At 38.3% G+C, this 17,088-nt stretch overlaps 1 protein-coding gene across 1 annotated transcript in view; it reads left to right on the top strand.

Moving 5' to 3' along the window:
- Positions 1-15,736, top strand: part of CRCP (CGRP receptor component) — a 33,144-nt gene extending 17,408 nt beyond the window's left edge. Inside the window, exons 5-6 of the mRNA XM_059829339.1 lie at positions 5,950-6,007; positions 14,389-15,736. Of these exons, the coding sequence (XP_059685322.1) occupies positions 5,950-6,007; positions 14,389-14,532 (202 nt within the window). The 3' untranslated portion in view covers positions 14,533-15,736. The remainder of the gene's footprint in view (positions 1-5,949; positions 6,008-14,388) is intronic.
- The last annotated feature ends 1,352 nt before the right edge of the window (positions 15,737-17,088 follow it).

Here is a 17,088-nt window from a genome sequence, read left to right on the forward strand (position 1 = left end):
TGATGTTCAGGTTGATCAGCAAATAACTGGCTAGGTACCAATTTTCAGATGGCAGTTACTGAATAGTTGGTCATTTCTCTGTGTCTTTGGATTCAATCTCTATGTAAATAAAACAAATGCGTTGCTTAAATCATAACTATAGAATGTTAACATGTCTAAAGATTGGGGTTTTTTAGTGGTAATTAGTGTTCATAATTTCTAAAACCCTGTAACACTACACAAGCACCTTCAGATGAAATATGTCATTTATGTAGCTTTTGGGTTTTTGCACCCTGCTGCTAATTCTGTTTTTGATGTTCTGAGTCATTTTTCCCGTAGGGAGCTTTGCAGATCAAAAACAGGCATGAAATTTTTCAGATAACACGTTTTAATGACTGACTTGCAAATTATCGCTCATTCTTCTGTACACATTTTAAAAACTGCAGATACTCTGGACGATACCATCTTTGCTGAAATAATGCTTTTGAGATCCGTTTGTCCTGACTGTTAAACTTCTATCTATTCCCTAATGAGTTATAGTAAAGTTAATGGCTTATAAGCAAAAAGTCTTTGCGAGGTGACCTTTTTTATTGTGTCCTGTTTCTTGTCTTCTGGAAACATGAACAGTTTCACTAATTGATCGTTTTAGTCCTGATGTATAATTGGTTTTAATTTATTTCTGTTGTTACTTGCTCTGCCAGTAATCTTTCTGTGATAAACATGATGGAGCTCTGCCTGTTTTGAAACAGCTCTGAATAAATAAGACTTGCGTTCTTTAGCACAGGCATGACATGGTTTTGGCTATTTGACCCTGTTTATTTGGCTTTGAAGTTTTGTTGGCAAAAAATTTCAAAGATGCTACTTTGAAAAACAAGAATATGAGAAAATGATCTTATGTGTTCTTTTGTAAAAGCCAAGTAATATGTTTTGTCTGGAGATGTGGTGGAGCAATAGGATTGGGTTGGGATATGTCTTGCTGCAAAAGTGAAGAAAGACTCTGGTCTCGGAAGTGGCATGTGAGTGTACAGTGCAGTGAGAAACTTGCATGAAGTATGAATTAATTGGTGAACGTAAAAGTCTGTCTTTGTAAGTAGGGCTTTGGGAGGAGGGGGAAGTGTTCTACAAGTAGATATCCTCATAGCTCTCCTGTGAGAGCTGAGAATGTTGTCTCTGTTTTAGGTGCCTGGAAACTGAGGCACAGATACGTGCTTGGCCAGGGCCCGTAAAGCAGCTAACAGTGAGAGCCAGGACCAGGGCACCAGCTTCTGCGCCTCCGTCAAGTGCTCCCGGCACTGAACTAGGCAGTTTCCTAGCTCTTGAGGAAAAAGCACTAAACTTTTCATACATTCACGCAGATGAATTGGCCAGATTTTTGTACGCTGAAGATGTTATTTAATATTCTTTATCCAGCTCTGTTAGGGCTTCTGCTTTTATGGCAGTGATGTCTTTCGCTACAATTTCACAAGGGTGGGGTTTTTCTCTCATTGATTCCTAAGTGACCTGCTCTCAGTTTTAATTCTGGTCTAAAGGATTTCAGTACTTGTCTCTCATCAATATTAAGATATTATTTCTGTCCTTTCATTACTTACAACAGTAGTAAATGGCAGCAGTTGTAAATATGTTATCTTTTTGACAATAAAGCAGCCAACAGTGGTGCTCTCAGTTCAGTGTTAAATTCAGCCATGCTCTTAATAGTCTCTTGTTGTAAACATCAAGCTGCCAAATAGATGTAAGTGATTAGCATGGGAAAACACAGGAGGTGTATTCACTACTTCCCACCATTGGAAACATATTTGGCTTTCATCCTTGATTTTCCAAAACCAAAGCAATCTAATAAATCTGGCTAACCAAATTAATTCTGGTTCCTTTGTGTTGTCTGTAAAATCACAGTTTTCAGAATTTAAGACCAAACCCTGTGCTGCCAAGGGGTTGTTAACAGGATAGGGAGGAAAAATGTAAACAGTTATCCTGCAGGAGGGAAGAGAGAAGGTAGTTACTGCAGTGGAAATTGCCTTTAACTACTGATTTATACTGTAATTGACACAAAGGTCCTTCTCCCCAGCTTCCTCCTGTATTTTTGCAGCCTGGATACACCTTACAGTTCATGAATGGAAGGACAGATCCTTTTCGGGGCACTACAAAATCTCCAAGAGGAAGGAGCAGGTCTGGCCAGGGGCCATGACCACACAGTCCGTTTCAGCGTTACGTAGTGGAGCCTTCGGAGAATATAGCAACGTCTGCTGTGATGCACTGATTCAAGGGCCTTTCCTGTTCTCCTCCCACACCACACCTCTTCCCTACTCTTAACACCTGCAAACCCCACTGCCTTTAAAGCGCTCACCGCTTAATCGTTCTCCCTCAGTATTACTGTCTGTAAAATGGGAATAGTGATCCTTACTACTTTATACGAGATGGACAAATAAGTGCGGGCAAGCTCGAGGAACTAATTTGATAATTGGTGTTTCTTAGAAAACACGTTGAAACCACTGTTCAAATATTTGCTTTAGGAACATATTTAGGCACCTTTTTTTTTTAGGAGTAAGTTGATGGCCCTGCTTGGAAGGGCAAATGCTGAAGTGCAAGTATAAACATCTTCCTGTTCTTCAGCAAAAATAATCTTTTAGCTGTGAAATCTGAAATCGATGTGAAATCTGCCACACTTGTTGGCATTTATCCAGGTGCCAAATGTCATTTTATTGCAGGGTTTTTCTGAAGACTGCAAAAAAACTTCTGATGTGGTTCTGTAGAAGTAGAAAAGAAGATTAAAAGGATAGGGTGGTACTCAAAATGTTTGAGCTCATTTTTTAAACAGACATTTTGAACAGTTCTGTGATTGATTAAAATGGAGTTTTCTCCTTTTTTGTTCTCCTTTATAAAGTCCTAATTCGTTATCCCTTTCTCCAATTCTGAAATTTAGAGAGGAAAAAAATACGTACATTTGTAAAGTAAATATAAATTCAAGATGTGGAATTGTGTGCACTTTTTAATGGTAAATGAATATATAGGAGGATTTCTTGGAACTTTCTGTAGTGAATTATGAATATTTCACAAATGCTGCATTTTAAAATTGCAAGCTTCTCTTTTGAAGTTGAAAGTCATTAGATTAGAATTCGTTTCCAGCATTTTATAAAAATAATGGCAGAATGGCTCAGGGACTAGGTGGAACAATTAAAAACTTTTATTTTTTAGGATTTCGTTTTGTCACCAGCAGACTGGGTCTGAAAACAACAGTCAGCATGTCATCTCTTCGAAGCTGTTTTCTGTTCTTTGGGGCTGTGAATACACATCACAAAACCCTCCGGTATAATAAAGCCCGATGTTTAGTATCAGCAAAGCTATTGTCTTCACTGAGCCACAGAGTCTCCCGTAGCCCCATTCCCATCACTAAGTCACTTGCAGTCGTGGACGTTTTAGCCAAAGAGGGTCTGTTAGACCATCCAATCTGTTGTACTACAGGATTTTTCCTTCAGGAGACATCAGCCGGGAAAATGTTATGCTAGTGCTGCTCATTCAGCGTGTTCAGTGGATAAATGAAGGGCCTTATTCTCTTTGGGTGTCAGCTGCCTGCCTTCTTAAGTATTAAATTCAGTCTCTTGACATGTGCATGCATGTACACACCGCAGCAATGCATCGTTTGGCAAAGGCTTCTCCTGAGGAGTCTAAACACCTTGATCTTTGAACACGTACTGGTGCGCATACATGAATGATGAAGTATTGAAGTGCCCGACAATATTATAAGCTGTTAGCTGGTGTTAGATTTCGAGGACAGCCAGTGTTGGAGGCCATTTGAAAAGGGACGGTACCTCTGAAGTATCTCCAGACGCGTAGACATTGACCTGTTGGTCTGTAAATGCCTGCGTGGGAGAGCTGGGGCTGTGCACTACAGCATCTGCGTTCTCCTGAAAACCACCCACAGGTCCAGTAAACCAGGGGGAAACTCTTCAGAATCAGTTTAAATATGCATTAAAGATGCCCTTTAAATAATAATAAATTCCAAGCTTTAGTTCTTCAAAGCCGTAGTTCACTACTGTATCACAGACTGGAAGATCGTGCATGTTAACTGTCACTTCTCACTTTAATGCATGAATGTGCTGCATAAACATAGATGGCTGCTAGGAGAGGCTGTACGTCAAGTAATAATCATGCAAGATTCCCCCCCCCCCCAAAAAAAAAAAGTATGTTCAAGTTCCTTTACTCATTGTATTATTATTATACTTTAATTGTATGTTTTTATTATAAAAGTGCATTTGTTACTGTTTCATATGCCCTTTTAAACATCTGTTGTATTTTTAGGAGTGTTGTATTATCGTGCTTTTCTGTGCTAAAACACAAAGATCAGCTCAGATCATTAGTCATGCTGCTGTTATGTGGTCAATGTTAATGTTTTGAGCTTCTGAAATTTATGAAATAAGCATTGCTGGCATATGACAGCTGTTTTCTACTTTGGTTTTAGAATTATTTGTATTTAAGTAGGGTGTAAGATTAATATTTTTTGGCTGCAGAGCTATTGCCTGAATGTTGTGGTTTGAATTTAATGAAAATACTTGTTTGATCACATCTTCAAAAAAATAATTTTTTTTTAATGTCAATGAAATTTTCTCCCTCATGCCCTTTATTTTCTATTTTAATGATCAAAGTGTTCTAATGGATATTTGTGAGATCTTGTGCTTTCTTGATGGAAAAAGTAGAGCTAATAGCTGTTTGGTTAAAATGAATCCAGAAAAGCTGTGAGTCTGGGTGAGCTTAATGATGGTTCTGAATGTATCTGGGGTTTTGCCACTGGCTTCAGTGGTGCTAAACAGTCTCCCTGCATATTAAAGCGTTTTGTGTTTAAGTACCAACATCAGACAAATTCTACTGACTTCTCCTTGTAGGCAGAGGAGAATGGAATTTGAACCATTAAACAAACAAATGCAACACAGTTCCTATCTAAAATCAAAACAAAAGAAGCTAATATTGATTGAAGTGCTTCTGGGCTAAAGGCACGGGACTGCAAATCTGAATGCATGAAACTGCTTTCTGTCTGCCTTAGAGTGTGGATAGGTAATCAGAAGTGTTTGAATTATTGTAAATTAATGAATTATCACTTGTCTTTTACACTGCAATAAGTAACCATACCTTTACAACTCAGGCACTGATTGAGGGTGGTGGGGTTTTTTTGGCATTTTCTGTATCTTTGCTACCTTGCTGTTCGTGGTCATGCAAGTCTTTGTGGGACTGTGCAGTGAGTCAAGTCAAAAAGGACTCGGGGAAAAAGAGGTTGGTTATCTTTACAGTCCAGCTCAGTCCCCACCTGGTTTGCTGCATGGTGCCCAACAGTTGTAGAAACACAACAGAAAGGTAGATTTGCATGGGAACAGAGATGAAGATACATTTTTTTTGCTCAAAGATAAATGTGTAAAACTATGGCCTCAGCCCATTGTAATAATGTTTGAAAAAATGCATTGGCTTAAAACGTGTGGGTTGCAGAGAGTACGTGTGACCGAGTGGTTTGAAGATGATTTTTTTTTTTAACTTTGCATTTGCAGTGGGCTAAAAGAATAAACAAGTTATTGCCATTTGGCTGATGGATTGTAACTTCTTAGGTATGATAATTGTTCTTGTGGTCGTGTGCTCATAGCAAGAGTCTGTGATCTTTGACGAGTTGTTCGCCCTTTCTGTACAGCGTTTAACAAAGCAACAGTGCATGTTAGTTAATGCTTGTACAGTAATGATCTAAGGTCCTCTGCCTTGCCACCTTAGACTAGAAATGGCAACATCAGTATGTGTAAACACACAAAGAAGTTCTGTATTTAAAATACCCAGGTTATCATGGTGAATAAACCACGCTGCAAACCCAGTCAGAATTATTCTTGGCAGTGACTTTTCATCCCTAAACTATCAGGAATGCATTTGCCTCCTACCAGTCATTTTGGGGGATCCTCAAATTATATAGTAATGTGGATTGTTTTACGCTTTGCTTTTAAACAGGGCAGAAAAGCTCCAGTTGCTTAACCACAGGCCTGTGACGGCAGTTGAAATACAGCTGGTGAGTAACAATGCTCCTGACTGTCCAAAGCTTAAACGAAAGCAGCTTTAACCTTGAAGATCAATTGAATAATTACTTTCTCATGGTCAGTGATTGAATGTATCCCTTTATGCACATCTATACATTCATGGTTTCAAATCCACTCTGCTTCCTGAGAGCTCCTTAGAGACTTGCCCATCTTTCTCTCAGGCAGATTCTCCACCTCTGTTTGCTGCAGTGTCACATATTGAAAATGCCCAATGTGGTCATTAAAGGTTAGTTACAGTATTACAACTAAGAATATATTTAACCTGAGTCTTTTTGCTGCTGCTCTGTAATCAAGTACTTCACTTTTTGACAGCTGTGATGACACGGTTGTTTTGATGGCAGGCTTTTATGTTATAGTAAAACCAAACATGCTAAAAAGGAATGAGTAATGACTGATACAGGATTTTGAGCAGAGGTGCAGAATGCGAAATGGATATAACCAGACTTTCTGATGGAAAGTAGCCATTATCAATCTGTTAAGCACAATTCTGATGTAAAGAGGGATTGTCACTGAATAGAAATAGATGGTTATATTCTCTGAAGTATGTCCTTAGGAATACAAAATCCTGTGGTAATAAAAAGATTATTATAATAAGGCTATTCTTTTAATAAAGATCTCTTACATTAAGAACATCTGGTTACAATCTTATCCTGAAACCAAACTGTAGTAACAGGATCATACTTTGCTGCAAAAAAGGGGAGGATTAAAGAGGTACCAGTAGGACTATTTTCCTTTTCCGTTATAATGCTGAAGGCGTCTCATGAAAGAATGCTTCTAGCTGAGGAATTAATACTGTGTTTTGTGATTGAAGAGATCAGTGTCAGTCATCAACCCAACAAAGAGCATTAAGGCTTCATGAGTTTTGCTTAGGAAGTTAGTCATAAGCGATGATGTAGAGCCTGTCTAATACCTTTGTTAGCTTCATGTGCTTAGACACAGATGTATTATATTCCCATATAGGCCATATACTGTCTTTTTTTCCCTTTTCTTCTTTAAGCGCAATAATCTGCTGCTGCTTTCAGGTGACTGTGATTTTTGTCTGTCTTTTCCCTCCTCCCCTCATTATCCTACGTAGTTCCTCATTATCTTATCTATCCATAAAATACTGAAAATAGTTTTGCTCCTGTGTCATGTTTGAAGTCCAGGAGGCAAGTATAAGAAATCTGGGCCTTTATATTAGAAGTCACGTTTCTGTAGAGTGTTGTACTTTAGATATTCCAGGGTTTGTCATGTCAAGTTAGATAAAACTCATTGCTAAAACTTACAGAATACAGATAGGAGATTTGAGTTCAGTGTCAGCCCATTATCGATAGGTAACCCTTCTCTAATGATCAAAAGCAACCTGTGAAAAATGTAATATTCATACATTTGGGGACTAGCCTGAATTTGTATCATCACAGAAGTATTGGGGATGCAGTTACTTCTGTTCCATTGCGATACCCCTGTAATTCCCGGGGCAAGTTTCTCCAAAACTAGTATTACGGTAAACTAGGTTGACTGGATTGTGTTAAATTCAGCCTCCCCAAATTGCAGTACACTTACTCTTTCATCAAAGCACTTCAAAGTCTTTTGAGCTCAATAACTGCGAGGAAACTGCAGGCCATTTTTGTTAGTGAAATACAGAGACAAGCAGCAATTATTTTGCTGTTCGATTGCTGTCTTGGATCATTTTGGTTTCTGGTGAGGAGGGGGGAAAGACACTCTAGCAATGCAACCTCTTTGAACGCAGAAAATCTCTGTCTTCTCTGAGCATCTGTGAGTATAAAATGATGCAGAGCCGTGGAGGATACCAGCATTTTCTTCTTTGATGTCGGTAGGGAGAAGATTACCCGTACACAGATTTTGTGCGGGCAAGTCAATTCACTGCAGTTGATGGATGAGAGACAACCTACAGAGAAGTGAATACTAGGTCTAAAATTGCCTCGATTCTCTCTTCATTGAACTTGCCCCTGCCACTCAAAAGCTTTGAGTCACTTCTGGAATTGAAATCAGAAATAAATGATGATGAAAACTCCTGACCACTTCATATAATGTAGGCAAATCAATCTTATTTTTTAAAAGCCAGCTTTAAACAAAAGGCCAAACAAGCCATCTCTCTCTCTCTCACTTGCTCATATAGTTTTGATGTCTCAAACTTTTGTTGAGTGCTGCCTGTCCATGGAATGGAGTCAAATTTACCTGATAGGCTTTTAGTAGCTGTTGTGAGAGGATAGTTATATTTACTACTGCTTGTTGCTTTTTTGCCTTTCCAGCTTTGTGTTTTTTTACTTTCCCTCTATAAAATTCCCTGTCTTTAGTTGTATGTAAACAATAAATCAATTTTGATAAAATTATATTTAAGCTAAAAAGCAAATTTATGTTGTGATCTTTTGATCTCAAGTTCTTTTGTAAGTCTTTATGCATAAATTGCTATATTGTTCATATTTGTCTTTCCGGACTGTGTGCCAGGATTTATTTTCAAACAACAATAGCAACAAAAGGAGCATGAAATTCTAATTCATATCCCACAGGGTAAAACACTGTACACATCGCGGCTATCTTGACCTCCTGTTTTAATCTTTAACATATGTTGTTCCTGGCTCAGTGATTCACAAAGGAGGGAAAAAAAAGACAGTGATGTTGATCTAACCATGACAGTGGTCCAGCTTTACTTAATGCTGAACCATGAGGGGTTTGAAGATTAAGCATCATATTTTCTAATTAACAATTGTTCTACATTCTTCTTTCTGAATGGAAAAGTAGACTTTAATTCTGTGCTTTTTAAAACTAGATTTCAGTGTCGGAGAGCTTTGTACCTCGTGATATGTGCTCTGCATAACCAGCCTGGCAGGTTGTCTTTTATTGTTGAATAGAAAATAATAATGTAAACTATTCTTCCGGAAAATGGAAGATGTTAGAGGATTTAAACATTTTATTTTCCCCACAATATATTTTTGCTTCCCGCTTTGCATACTTGGTTAATTATCTCTGAGGGACATTAATCCAATCATTCAGTCTTTTACTTTATTTCTTTTTTATGTGCTTTTTTTCTATTAGCATGTTAGTGCTGAACAATTTCAAATTACTGCTCAGAGGAGGAAATAGCAGTCAGTTTCTCATAAAATATGTACCTCCTACACTGGAGTTAAATTATGTGCTTGATAGCTTTGGAAGTGATCAGAACCCCGATTTCCTTTTTTACTGTAGTTTACTGATTATTTTTAAATAGAATTCTTAGCTTATTATTCAAATAAACAATAGCTTTTAACTCACAGATTGTTCTGTGATGCTGAGGTTTGTTACCCATCAAATGTTACTTATAACAGTTTCCCAGTTCTTTCAGAACTTTTTAGGGTTCTTCACAGTGTGGCTTTATTTATTCTTCAACATTTGCAGTATATTGTCATGTCTCAGGAGGCTAAATGAAATAAATATTAGCACTGAAAGCTTAAAAGAAGCCCAGTGAGGATGATGAAGTCTCTTATACTTTGCTTTTACTTGGGTAAGCAGAAAAGATCAGGTATGGTTATAAATAGGGAAAGCATGTTCCTAAAATGTTTGTCCTTGTTTCACAGAGTAAAAAAAAAAGAAAAATCTGGACAAGTATGCATGTATATATAGGTCTATGTTCTTATCTTGTGCTTATATGTGTACATGGCACTATGAACATACAGATTTGCACATTCATTTTATGAATAAACATTTTAATCTTATCTTGGTAGTCAGGCTAGCTGTTATCTTCTGATTTACCTTCTTGGTAAATAAAATCTGTAAAAGCCTCTGAAAATTACTTTCTGCCATGAGAATTTATCAGCAGGTTTTAATGTGACTTACTGCTTGATGTAATTCTGTTATTACATTTGGATTTGGTAATTATGGTTGTTTTGTTCCTCTGAGAAATTCATACATAGTGCTCAATTAAAAAAAGCTACTGTTAAAATGTGCAGCTGGGAAAGGCTGCATGGCAATAAAATATTCCACATACACATTTGTTTAATAAGCACAGCTCTGGTTCCCAGTAGCGGTTACGTTACTGAGCAAGGCATCTGCCAGTGTTTAATTCTGCAGTTGACAAGCGATTTGTCTTTTCATTCTCTCGTAGCAAGGTTCAGTGATGGATGTTGGGTGCATGTTTCATTTTGCTGCGTTAGAAAGCCCATGTGTAGATGTATCTGGACAGGCAGAACAGAATTAGCATCCTTTTCTTGATGTACTCTCCATTTAGTAAATGTTTGCTAATTTTAGGCTTAAAGTCCCGTTAAGTTAGTTGGACCTCTCAAGTACTTGAAATTAAGTCAATACATGAGCTGTGGCTTAAGGATTGTAGGCACAAGGTGCTTAAGCAGGTGACAAATTGGTTATTAGACTTCTAAATAAAGGTAGCATCACTCTCAAAGGTGAGCAGTACAGTGGCTTCAGCTGCCTTCTGAATAATTCATATATATTCCACAGTTCTGAAGATCTGGCTGTTTTGTGAATACATTTCTCAATAAAGTAAGAAGCAACTCTAGGTACTCAGGCTTGAAAAGTATATACTAGCTGCAGGGGGAACAGGTCTCCTTTTTTTTTAGCTGTAAGAATTTTATGCCAATTAAGTTACCAAATAAATTTTTCCCACTTCTTTCCTTGATTCCTTCTTTGGTCATCTTGTAGATTATATTGTTTAGAGCACTAGCTGGGGGGGGAAAAGCAATGTGAAAATTGCTTACTGCGTGAATATATTGCAGTGAGAGTTTAATAACTAACTGTTACTAGTTTGAGTGACGTAGAAGTTATTACTGAGGCCTGACTTGACTGAGTTGATCTTGACCACGTAGTTGCATTTCGTAGAAAATACATACTGTGTATATGTATGAATGGCATTGATATACTATAGCATTTGCTACAAAACCGCTGTAGTTGTTTTGGGATAGTATAGGCTTGAATGCTGAAAAGCAGTAATGACTTGGGAATTATTTATGAGAAGCAGCATAGCTGACGTGGCTTACTGCCTTTCCCTTGTGTTCATTTCAAGCAAAGCCTTGCTTTCAGCCTTGAGAAGGAGACATGCTTGTCTTGCTGCACATCAGCGTGCTTTTTATCTATCAATTGTGTTACTGTAACATTGTCCAATTCTGTTACTTGCACAAATCCCTGAATATTGAAAATACACAGTTCACTGGAGCTTTGGTTGATGATACCCTGCACTTTGCACATGGCATCATCTGTGAGGATAATCTATTTCCATTTGGTGTGTGTGGCACTGCCAACATAAACATCTTATGTCATATGCTTATTAAAAACATTGGCATTTTTGTTTTCCTTAGTATAAACTTTGCATTCCTGACTGCTTATGGTTTGAATCTGTTGCTTGAGCAGTTTCAGCCAATTGCAAGTTAGAGGTTAGCAAGGCTTTTTGATAGATATTTTTTCATATATTGGTGAAATTCATGCAGGAAAAGTAGCTACTTAAAGACCATTGTTTCTTTTTGCCTCTTAGGCTTTTTCTTATGTGTAATTTCTCTTCTGAGCATCGTAACATTATCTCCTAGTACGATCAGCAGCAAAAGTATTTTGTCTTTCAGTTGTACATCAGAAGACTGTGCGAACATCTGTTGAATGTAGAATAAGCCTCTGAGTGACCTTCTGTTTCCCTTGATACCTGTTTTCCTTTAGGACAGTTTAATTTGTCTCTTTGTCTACAGGCTCTCTGTGCTTAATTTTTGAATTTTTCCTTTTGACATGCTGCTTTGCTGCTTCCTAATTGCTTATGTTTTCAGAAGTTGCTGCTCAGGCTGTTTCCCTGAAGAGTGAAAAAAATGGATTTTTATAGCTTAGGCTTTTGATCCTTTGAACTCTTGAATAGTATCACAGCAAAATAGCACTGAAGCATCAACTTGAATAATGAGCTGTCCATCCTGCCAAATGCAGATTTTTGTCTATCGGTAATTCCTGGTGTGAGAGCTGGCGGTGGGGATGCATGGCTCGGAGGCACCGAGAGGGGAGCCGTTGATGAACACAGTTGAAGGAATTACCACTTCCCTCTGGCAGAGACTACAGATCTGTCAACAGAAGGGAATTTGGAGCTGCTTTACCCGCTCCTCAGTTCAGTATCCAGCATCTTTAAAGAAAGATGCTTTTCTTGACAGTTTAATGAGACATCAGTTACAGCACCAAACCACCTGTAACACGAGAGACTATTTTCTTTCGTCAACTTTCTGGTAAAGAGTGATTTCTTCAACTGCCGGAGCAATCACCAGAGCTCATCTGTCAATGTCCCGAGTCTACCTGCAGTTTGTCAGTCTTGCAGGCTTCCACGTTGAGCCGGTACAAATGACATCACCATGATTGTTCATACTGGGAGTTGGGTCATTACTCATTCGGCACTCAGGAGCATGGAAGAAGCAGTGATTAGACACTCACGTAACTATATTCTGCCTTAAATGCAGAAGCTGAGAAGAGTTGATGCTGATCTAGAAATCACTCTCTGTTACCTATTTAAGTTCTGATCAAATCCTTGTGTTTAACTCTGGCTACCTGAAGCAAGCACCTAAGGAGAAAGTGTTTGGAGAAGAAAGGGAAAGGAGATGTATTGGGAGGAATAAAATGTAAATGGGGAAGAGGGGTGGACTTCACGTGATCCAACATATCAAATCTAAACCAGGCAAGGTGCCATTTTTCTGAAGATTGGAAAGCAGTGGGATGGTAACGAATGCAGGACACATTGCCCACTAAGAGATACATCACTCTGCCTTAAGTGATGCTGCCTGTCCAAAGCACATGGGCTTTTTCTTTGTACAGTTCCTGCTGCTATGGGGCTGTCACCTTTAAAATTCAATGTACCAGTAATTAACACTATAATCCAGTCCAAAAACCAGGCTGATAATCCTCTGCAAAACTTAGTAGCATAGGTCATCTGTAGAGTAATGGCTTTGTCAGCAGTATTGGCAACAAAGAGTGTATGTACGCACTGTAACATACTTCGTTGTGTAATGTTGATGCTCCAAGGTATGCTAGTCAAGCTGCTGAGGTGATCACCTCTGAAATGCAGCCTAGCAGGCAATTATCTGATACCACTTCAGTAGCTGCAGCCGTTGCTTAGACAGAAGGGTAACGTTAGGAGGATTTTTAGTGTATTTTAACTCGTAGTGTATAGTATAGCAGCTGGCGGTAATGAGAGCCAGGGCTGTTTTTCAAGCCAGGGTCCTACAGTAGTTCTTGAACTAACTGTAGTTTGAAAGCCACTCCACAGAGAATTTAATCCTTTGATCAGGATGGTCCCCAGAAACAGTCATTTGCAAATGGATATTCACTGTCTGCCGTTTGCTACATGAGTGGATTCTAGCGTGCTCACTTTCCTCTCATCAAGGATCTGTGGATAATGGCTGATGAAAGATGATCAGATTATGCAAAGAGAGTGCATAAGACATTGAAGAAAAAAAAAGTTAATTGAATACACCACTCTGCTTTTTAGAAGGCAAGATGCATCTGACTAGCTGACAGTTTATAGCTAGAACTGATTAAACCTGCATTGACTTGGAACCATAATTAATATAAATCACTGCTCTTCAAAGGACATTTTAAAGGACTTTGTATAAAAAAGAAAATCTCAAACTCCGCAATCCTAATTGGTTTCATTTGCGTTTGAAGAGTTCATTTGGCTTCCTTTTCCAGTCCTCTGACAAGCTTTTCCTTTTAACAGCTGCCTATAAATTAGGGCAGTTGTTTTTACTAGTAGCAGTGATATAAGAGTTCCCACAGCTCCGCAGTGAGAGCAGGTCCCTAATTAATCTTACAGAATTTTATTGTTGATTTGTGACAGCATGTTTTGTGTTGCTCAGAGCTTTTATATTCAGGAATCTTACAATCGAAGTAAATTCCAATAAAGTATGGCTGCTGTAGGATTAGATGGCTTCTTTTATGGCCTAATTACTTACAGTCCAGGTGCTGGATAAGATATGAAGGTTCAGGTAACCACTGTCAGGTTATCTCATTTCAGTTCTCGCATGAAAGCACAGGAACTTAGAAAAATAGCTCTGGAAGGTAGCTCTGCACGTGAGCTAAATGAAAAGCCTGGCTCAATATACTGATGTGTAGGTTAAGAGAGGCTATAGGAGAAACCAGGGAGGAAAGCCTGGTTTGCGTGTGTGGCTTTCCTTGTTGTAAAGAAAGCATGGTTTCATTATGGGGTGCCAGTTGTCGTGGTTAACAATGGAGCTGCTCTTTCTTTTTTTAAATAAGAGTTCCACTTTGTGAAGTGCTTTTGTAATGAGCTCAGACTATGACTTGCATCCATTGAGAACAGTATTTCCCAATTAGTTGAATCCTTCTCTTTGGAGCTGAGGAAGGAAGTACGGATTTAATGATTACAATGGATTGGTTTTTTGACCTGCAGATGGTAGAAGAAAGCGAGGAAAGGCTAACAGAAGAGCAGATTGAGTCACTTCTCCAGACAGTCACCAGTATTCTTCCAGGGGATCCAGAAGAACAACAGAGAGACTCAGCAATGGCAACTGAAGAGAAAGGTGACCAAGCGTAGGAGGCATCTAGACCAAAGCTGGCAACAATTTCAGCAGAACCAGCTAATATTTTTCTGTCTTTTACTTGATACCAGTTTAATCTTGTATTGGACATCGTTGTAAAACACGTTACAATTTTTATTACTCAGAGGTGATGAGGGAACCAATTGTTCCCAAGAAAGCATGGAAAAGGACACTATTGTTTTGGCATTTTGTCATAAACGGGGATGGTAGTAACCGAGTTTGTAATGTAGCAGTCCGAGAAACTATGGGTCACAGAATCTGAAGCTTTTGTATTTTTTCCATTACCCATGTAACAGCTGTACATTTGAATAGGCTTATATACAGCTGGAAATGTTTTAATTATCCAGCAGTACTATAATTATAATTGTTTTCATATGCTTTTGAATTGCCCAACTGGTTTTCAGAATATGCTCTACAATACAAAGCCAACTTCTGAAGCTGTTTGTGAAAAGGGCTGTTTTCAGGGATCAGAACACAGAGTAATGTACAAGAACTGCTTGGTATCTGGCCAGACAATTTCAAGTAGGCTGTTGGCACCATGGAAGCGAGAGGATCCGTTGGTAGGGTAACCGTTCTCAAGGATGTCTCACAGTCCGTACTTGACAAAAGAGAGATCCAGATCATCAGCTAAATCAACATATTGCCACTGAAATCAGCTGAGTTGGACCAGTTTATAGCAGCTGAGGTTCTGGACTGTAACGTTAAAGCTCTTGGTAATAAAAACAGAAGAACGTTTAGGTGTGAGGTGTATATTTTCCCTTTGAACGTTTGTTCCGATATTTATATATAGACAAATCATGGTCTTGTGAACGTGCTGTTGACCGTGGAATAAATGAGTGAGTCAACACTGAATGAAGTCCTAATCTGGTTTAGAAGAATGAGAATCAGTCCTGGCTGAAGCAGAATTTTCTGTGTACTGAGCTTTTGTCTGATTAAAGATTTCAGGATCAAGTATTTAATGTTGAAAGCACTGATGATTAAATAAATTTTTGTCTATGTATACATATATATACATAAAGTCATGAGTTACACATGGCACTGGTTTTATACTATGACTGCAGACCATTCTTCTGTAATTATTATAATGTGCTGGAAATAGAAATAAAGTTTGAAGTACATCCTGGGAATTTTGTGACTTATAAACAAGATATAAGAGCTTGAATCAGAATATCTGTCGTCTTTTTTTCCTGCTTCTGTCATGGTTTTATTTTGTGCTTTTATGCAAAGAATTTATGCTTTCTGAGCTTTAGTTGCGCCGTATGTGAAAGGGAGTGATAACTTCCAATGTCTGGGGATTTATGATACGCATTTCCGTGGTATTTTAAGTTTCTTTGATGTTTGGAGAGGAAAGGAAATTATTGGAAAATGTATTTGTTACCTCTTAAAGATAATTTCTCTTCCAAGGCTGGAGGCTAAAGGTACATTTTGACTGGGTAAGTGTAGTATTAGAGGGCTAAAGTCCTTGGTGGTTTTTGTGATACATCAATATATATTTTTCTCTCTAAATGTGCACCAAACCAGAAGAGATAAGTAGATCATATCACGGAATGATGTGAAATTAATTTTAAAGTTAGCATTTTTACTCTCAGCAGTCATTGATGTTGTTTGACAAGCTGTGGCCTTGGGCTACAAGTGTTTACATTTTTATCTGTCTTTTTCTAAAATTAAGTTATTGAAGCATGCTGTAAACTTACGAAAAGCAGATGGAAGCAGATTGCAAGTATCTTTAGCCAGCAAGAATATTTTAACAGGTCTCTGAAGTTGGATGTTCCATCTTAGGAATTGCTGATTTGTTATCGTAATGGATGTTTGCCAGCATCCATGTTGTCTTCCGTTGTATGCGTATTGTACAAGATACAAGAACCCCTTCACTTGCTATTGTATTTAACCTTTTTATCAAAATCAATTCCAGATGGAATCATATATTAAACTTGTGCAAATGCATGGATAGCTTGTTCAGTCTCAATCAAGATACATAAACTATAATTTCCCTAAAAATGCAATACTGAGTAACGTTTGAAGGGATCTGGGATTTTGACAGCTGCATTACACCAAGAAATCTTATTTAAATCTACTGCCTGTGCTCTCTGCCCGTGTAAGTGCCGGTGAGGAATTACTCTGGCTCTGAGAGCAGGTTTCGCGTTGTGGTGTTTGCTCTTGGGTGTGTTCTTCGGAAACCCGAGACTCAGAAGTGGTTTATGGAAAGTAAATGTCATCTTGCTTACGCGATACCGTTTTTCCGGTGTTCTGTATATTACATAAAAGATCTGCCTGTCTCCCAGGGCTGCATTTTGGTTTTTTAACTAATCAGTTACCTAACACAATAAATGTACTCCGCTAGTTCTTTTGGAGGGGACAAGACAGCATGAAGAGAGTGGCCCTCTGATGCGTCATGTGTACGAGAAAGCATTCCTGCGTATTGGGCACTTAAAAGCTCGGTCCGTAATATTGAGAAAAAAAGGGCAGACTACTCGGCACTTTCTGAATATTTAAGAAGTGCATATTATTTTTTAGCTTTCTCCTTTCTTGTGTGTTCCTCACTTTTATTCTGT

This window comes from Gavia stellata, chromosome 25, assembly GCF_030936135.1.
Source record: "Gavia stellata isolate bGavSte3 chromosome 25, bGavSte3.hap2, whole genome shotgun sequence".
Taxonomy (NCBI): domain Eukaryota; kingdom Metazoa; phylum Chordata; class Aves; order Gaviiformes; family Gaviidae; genus Gavia; species Gavia stellata.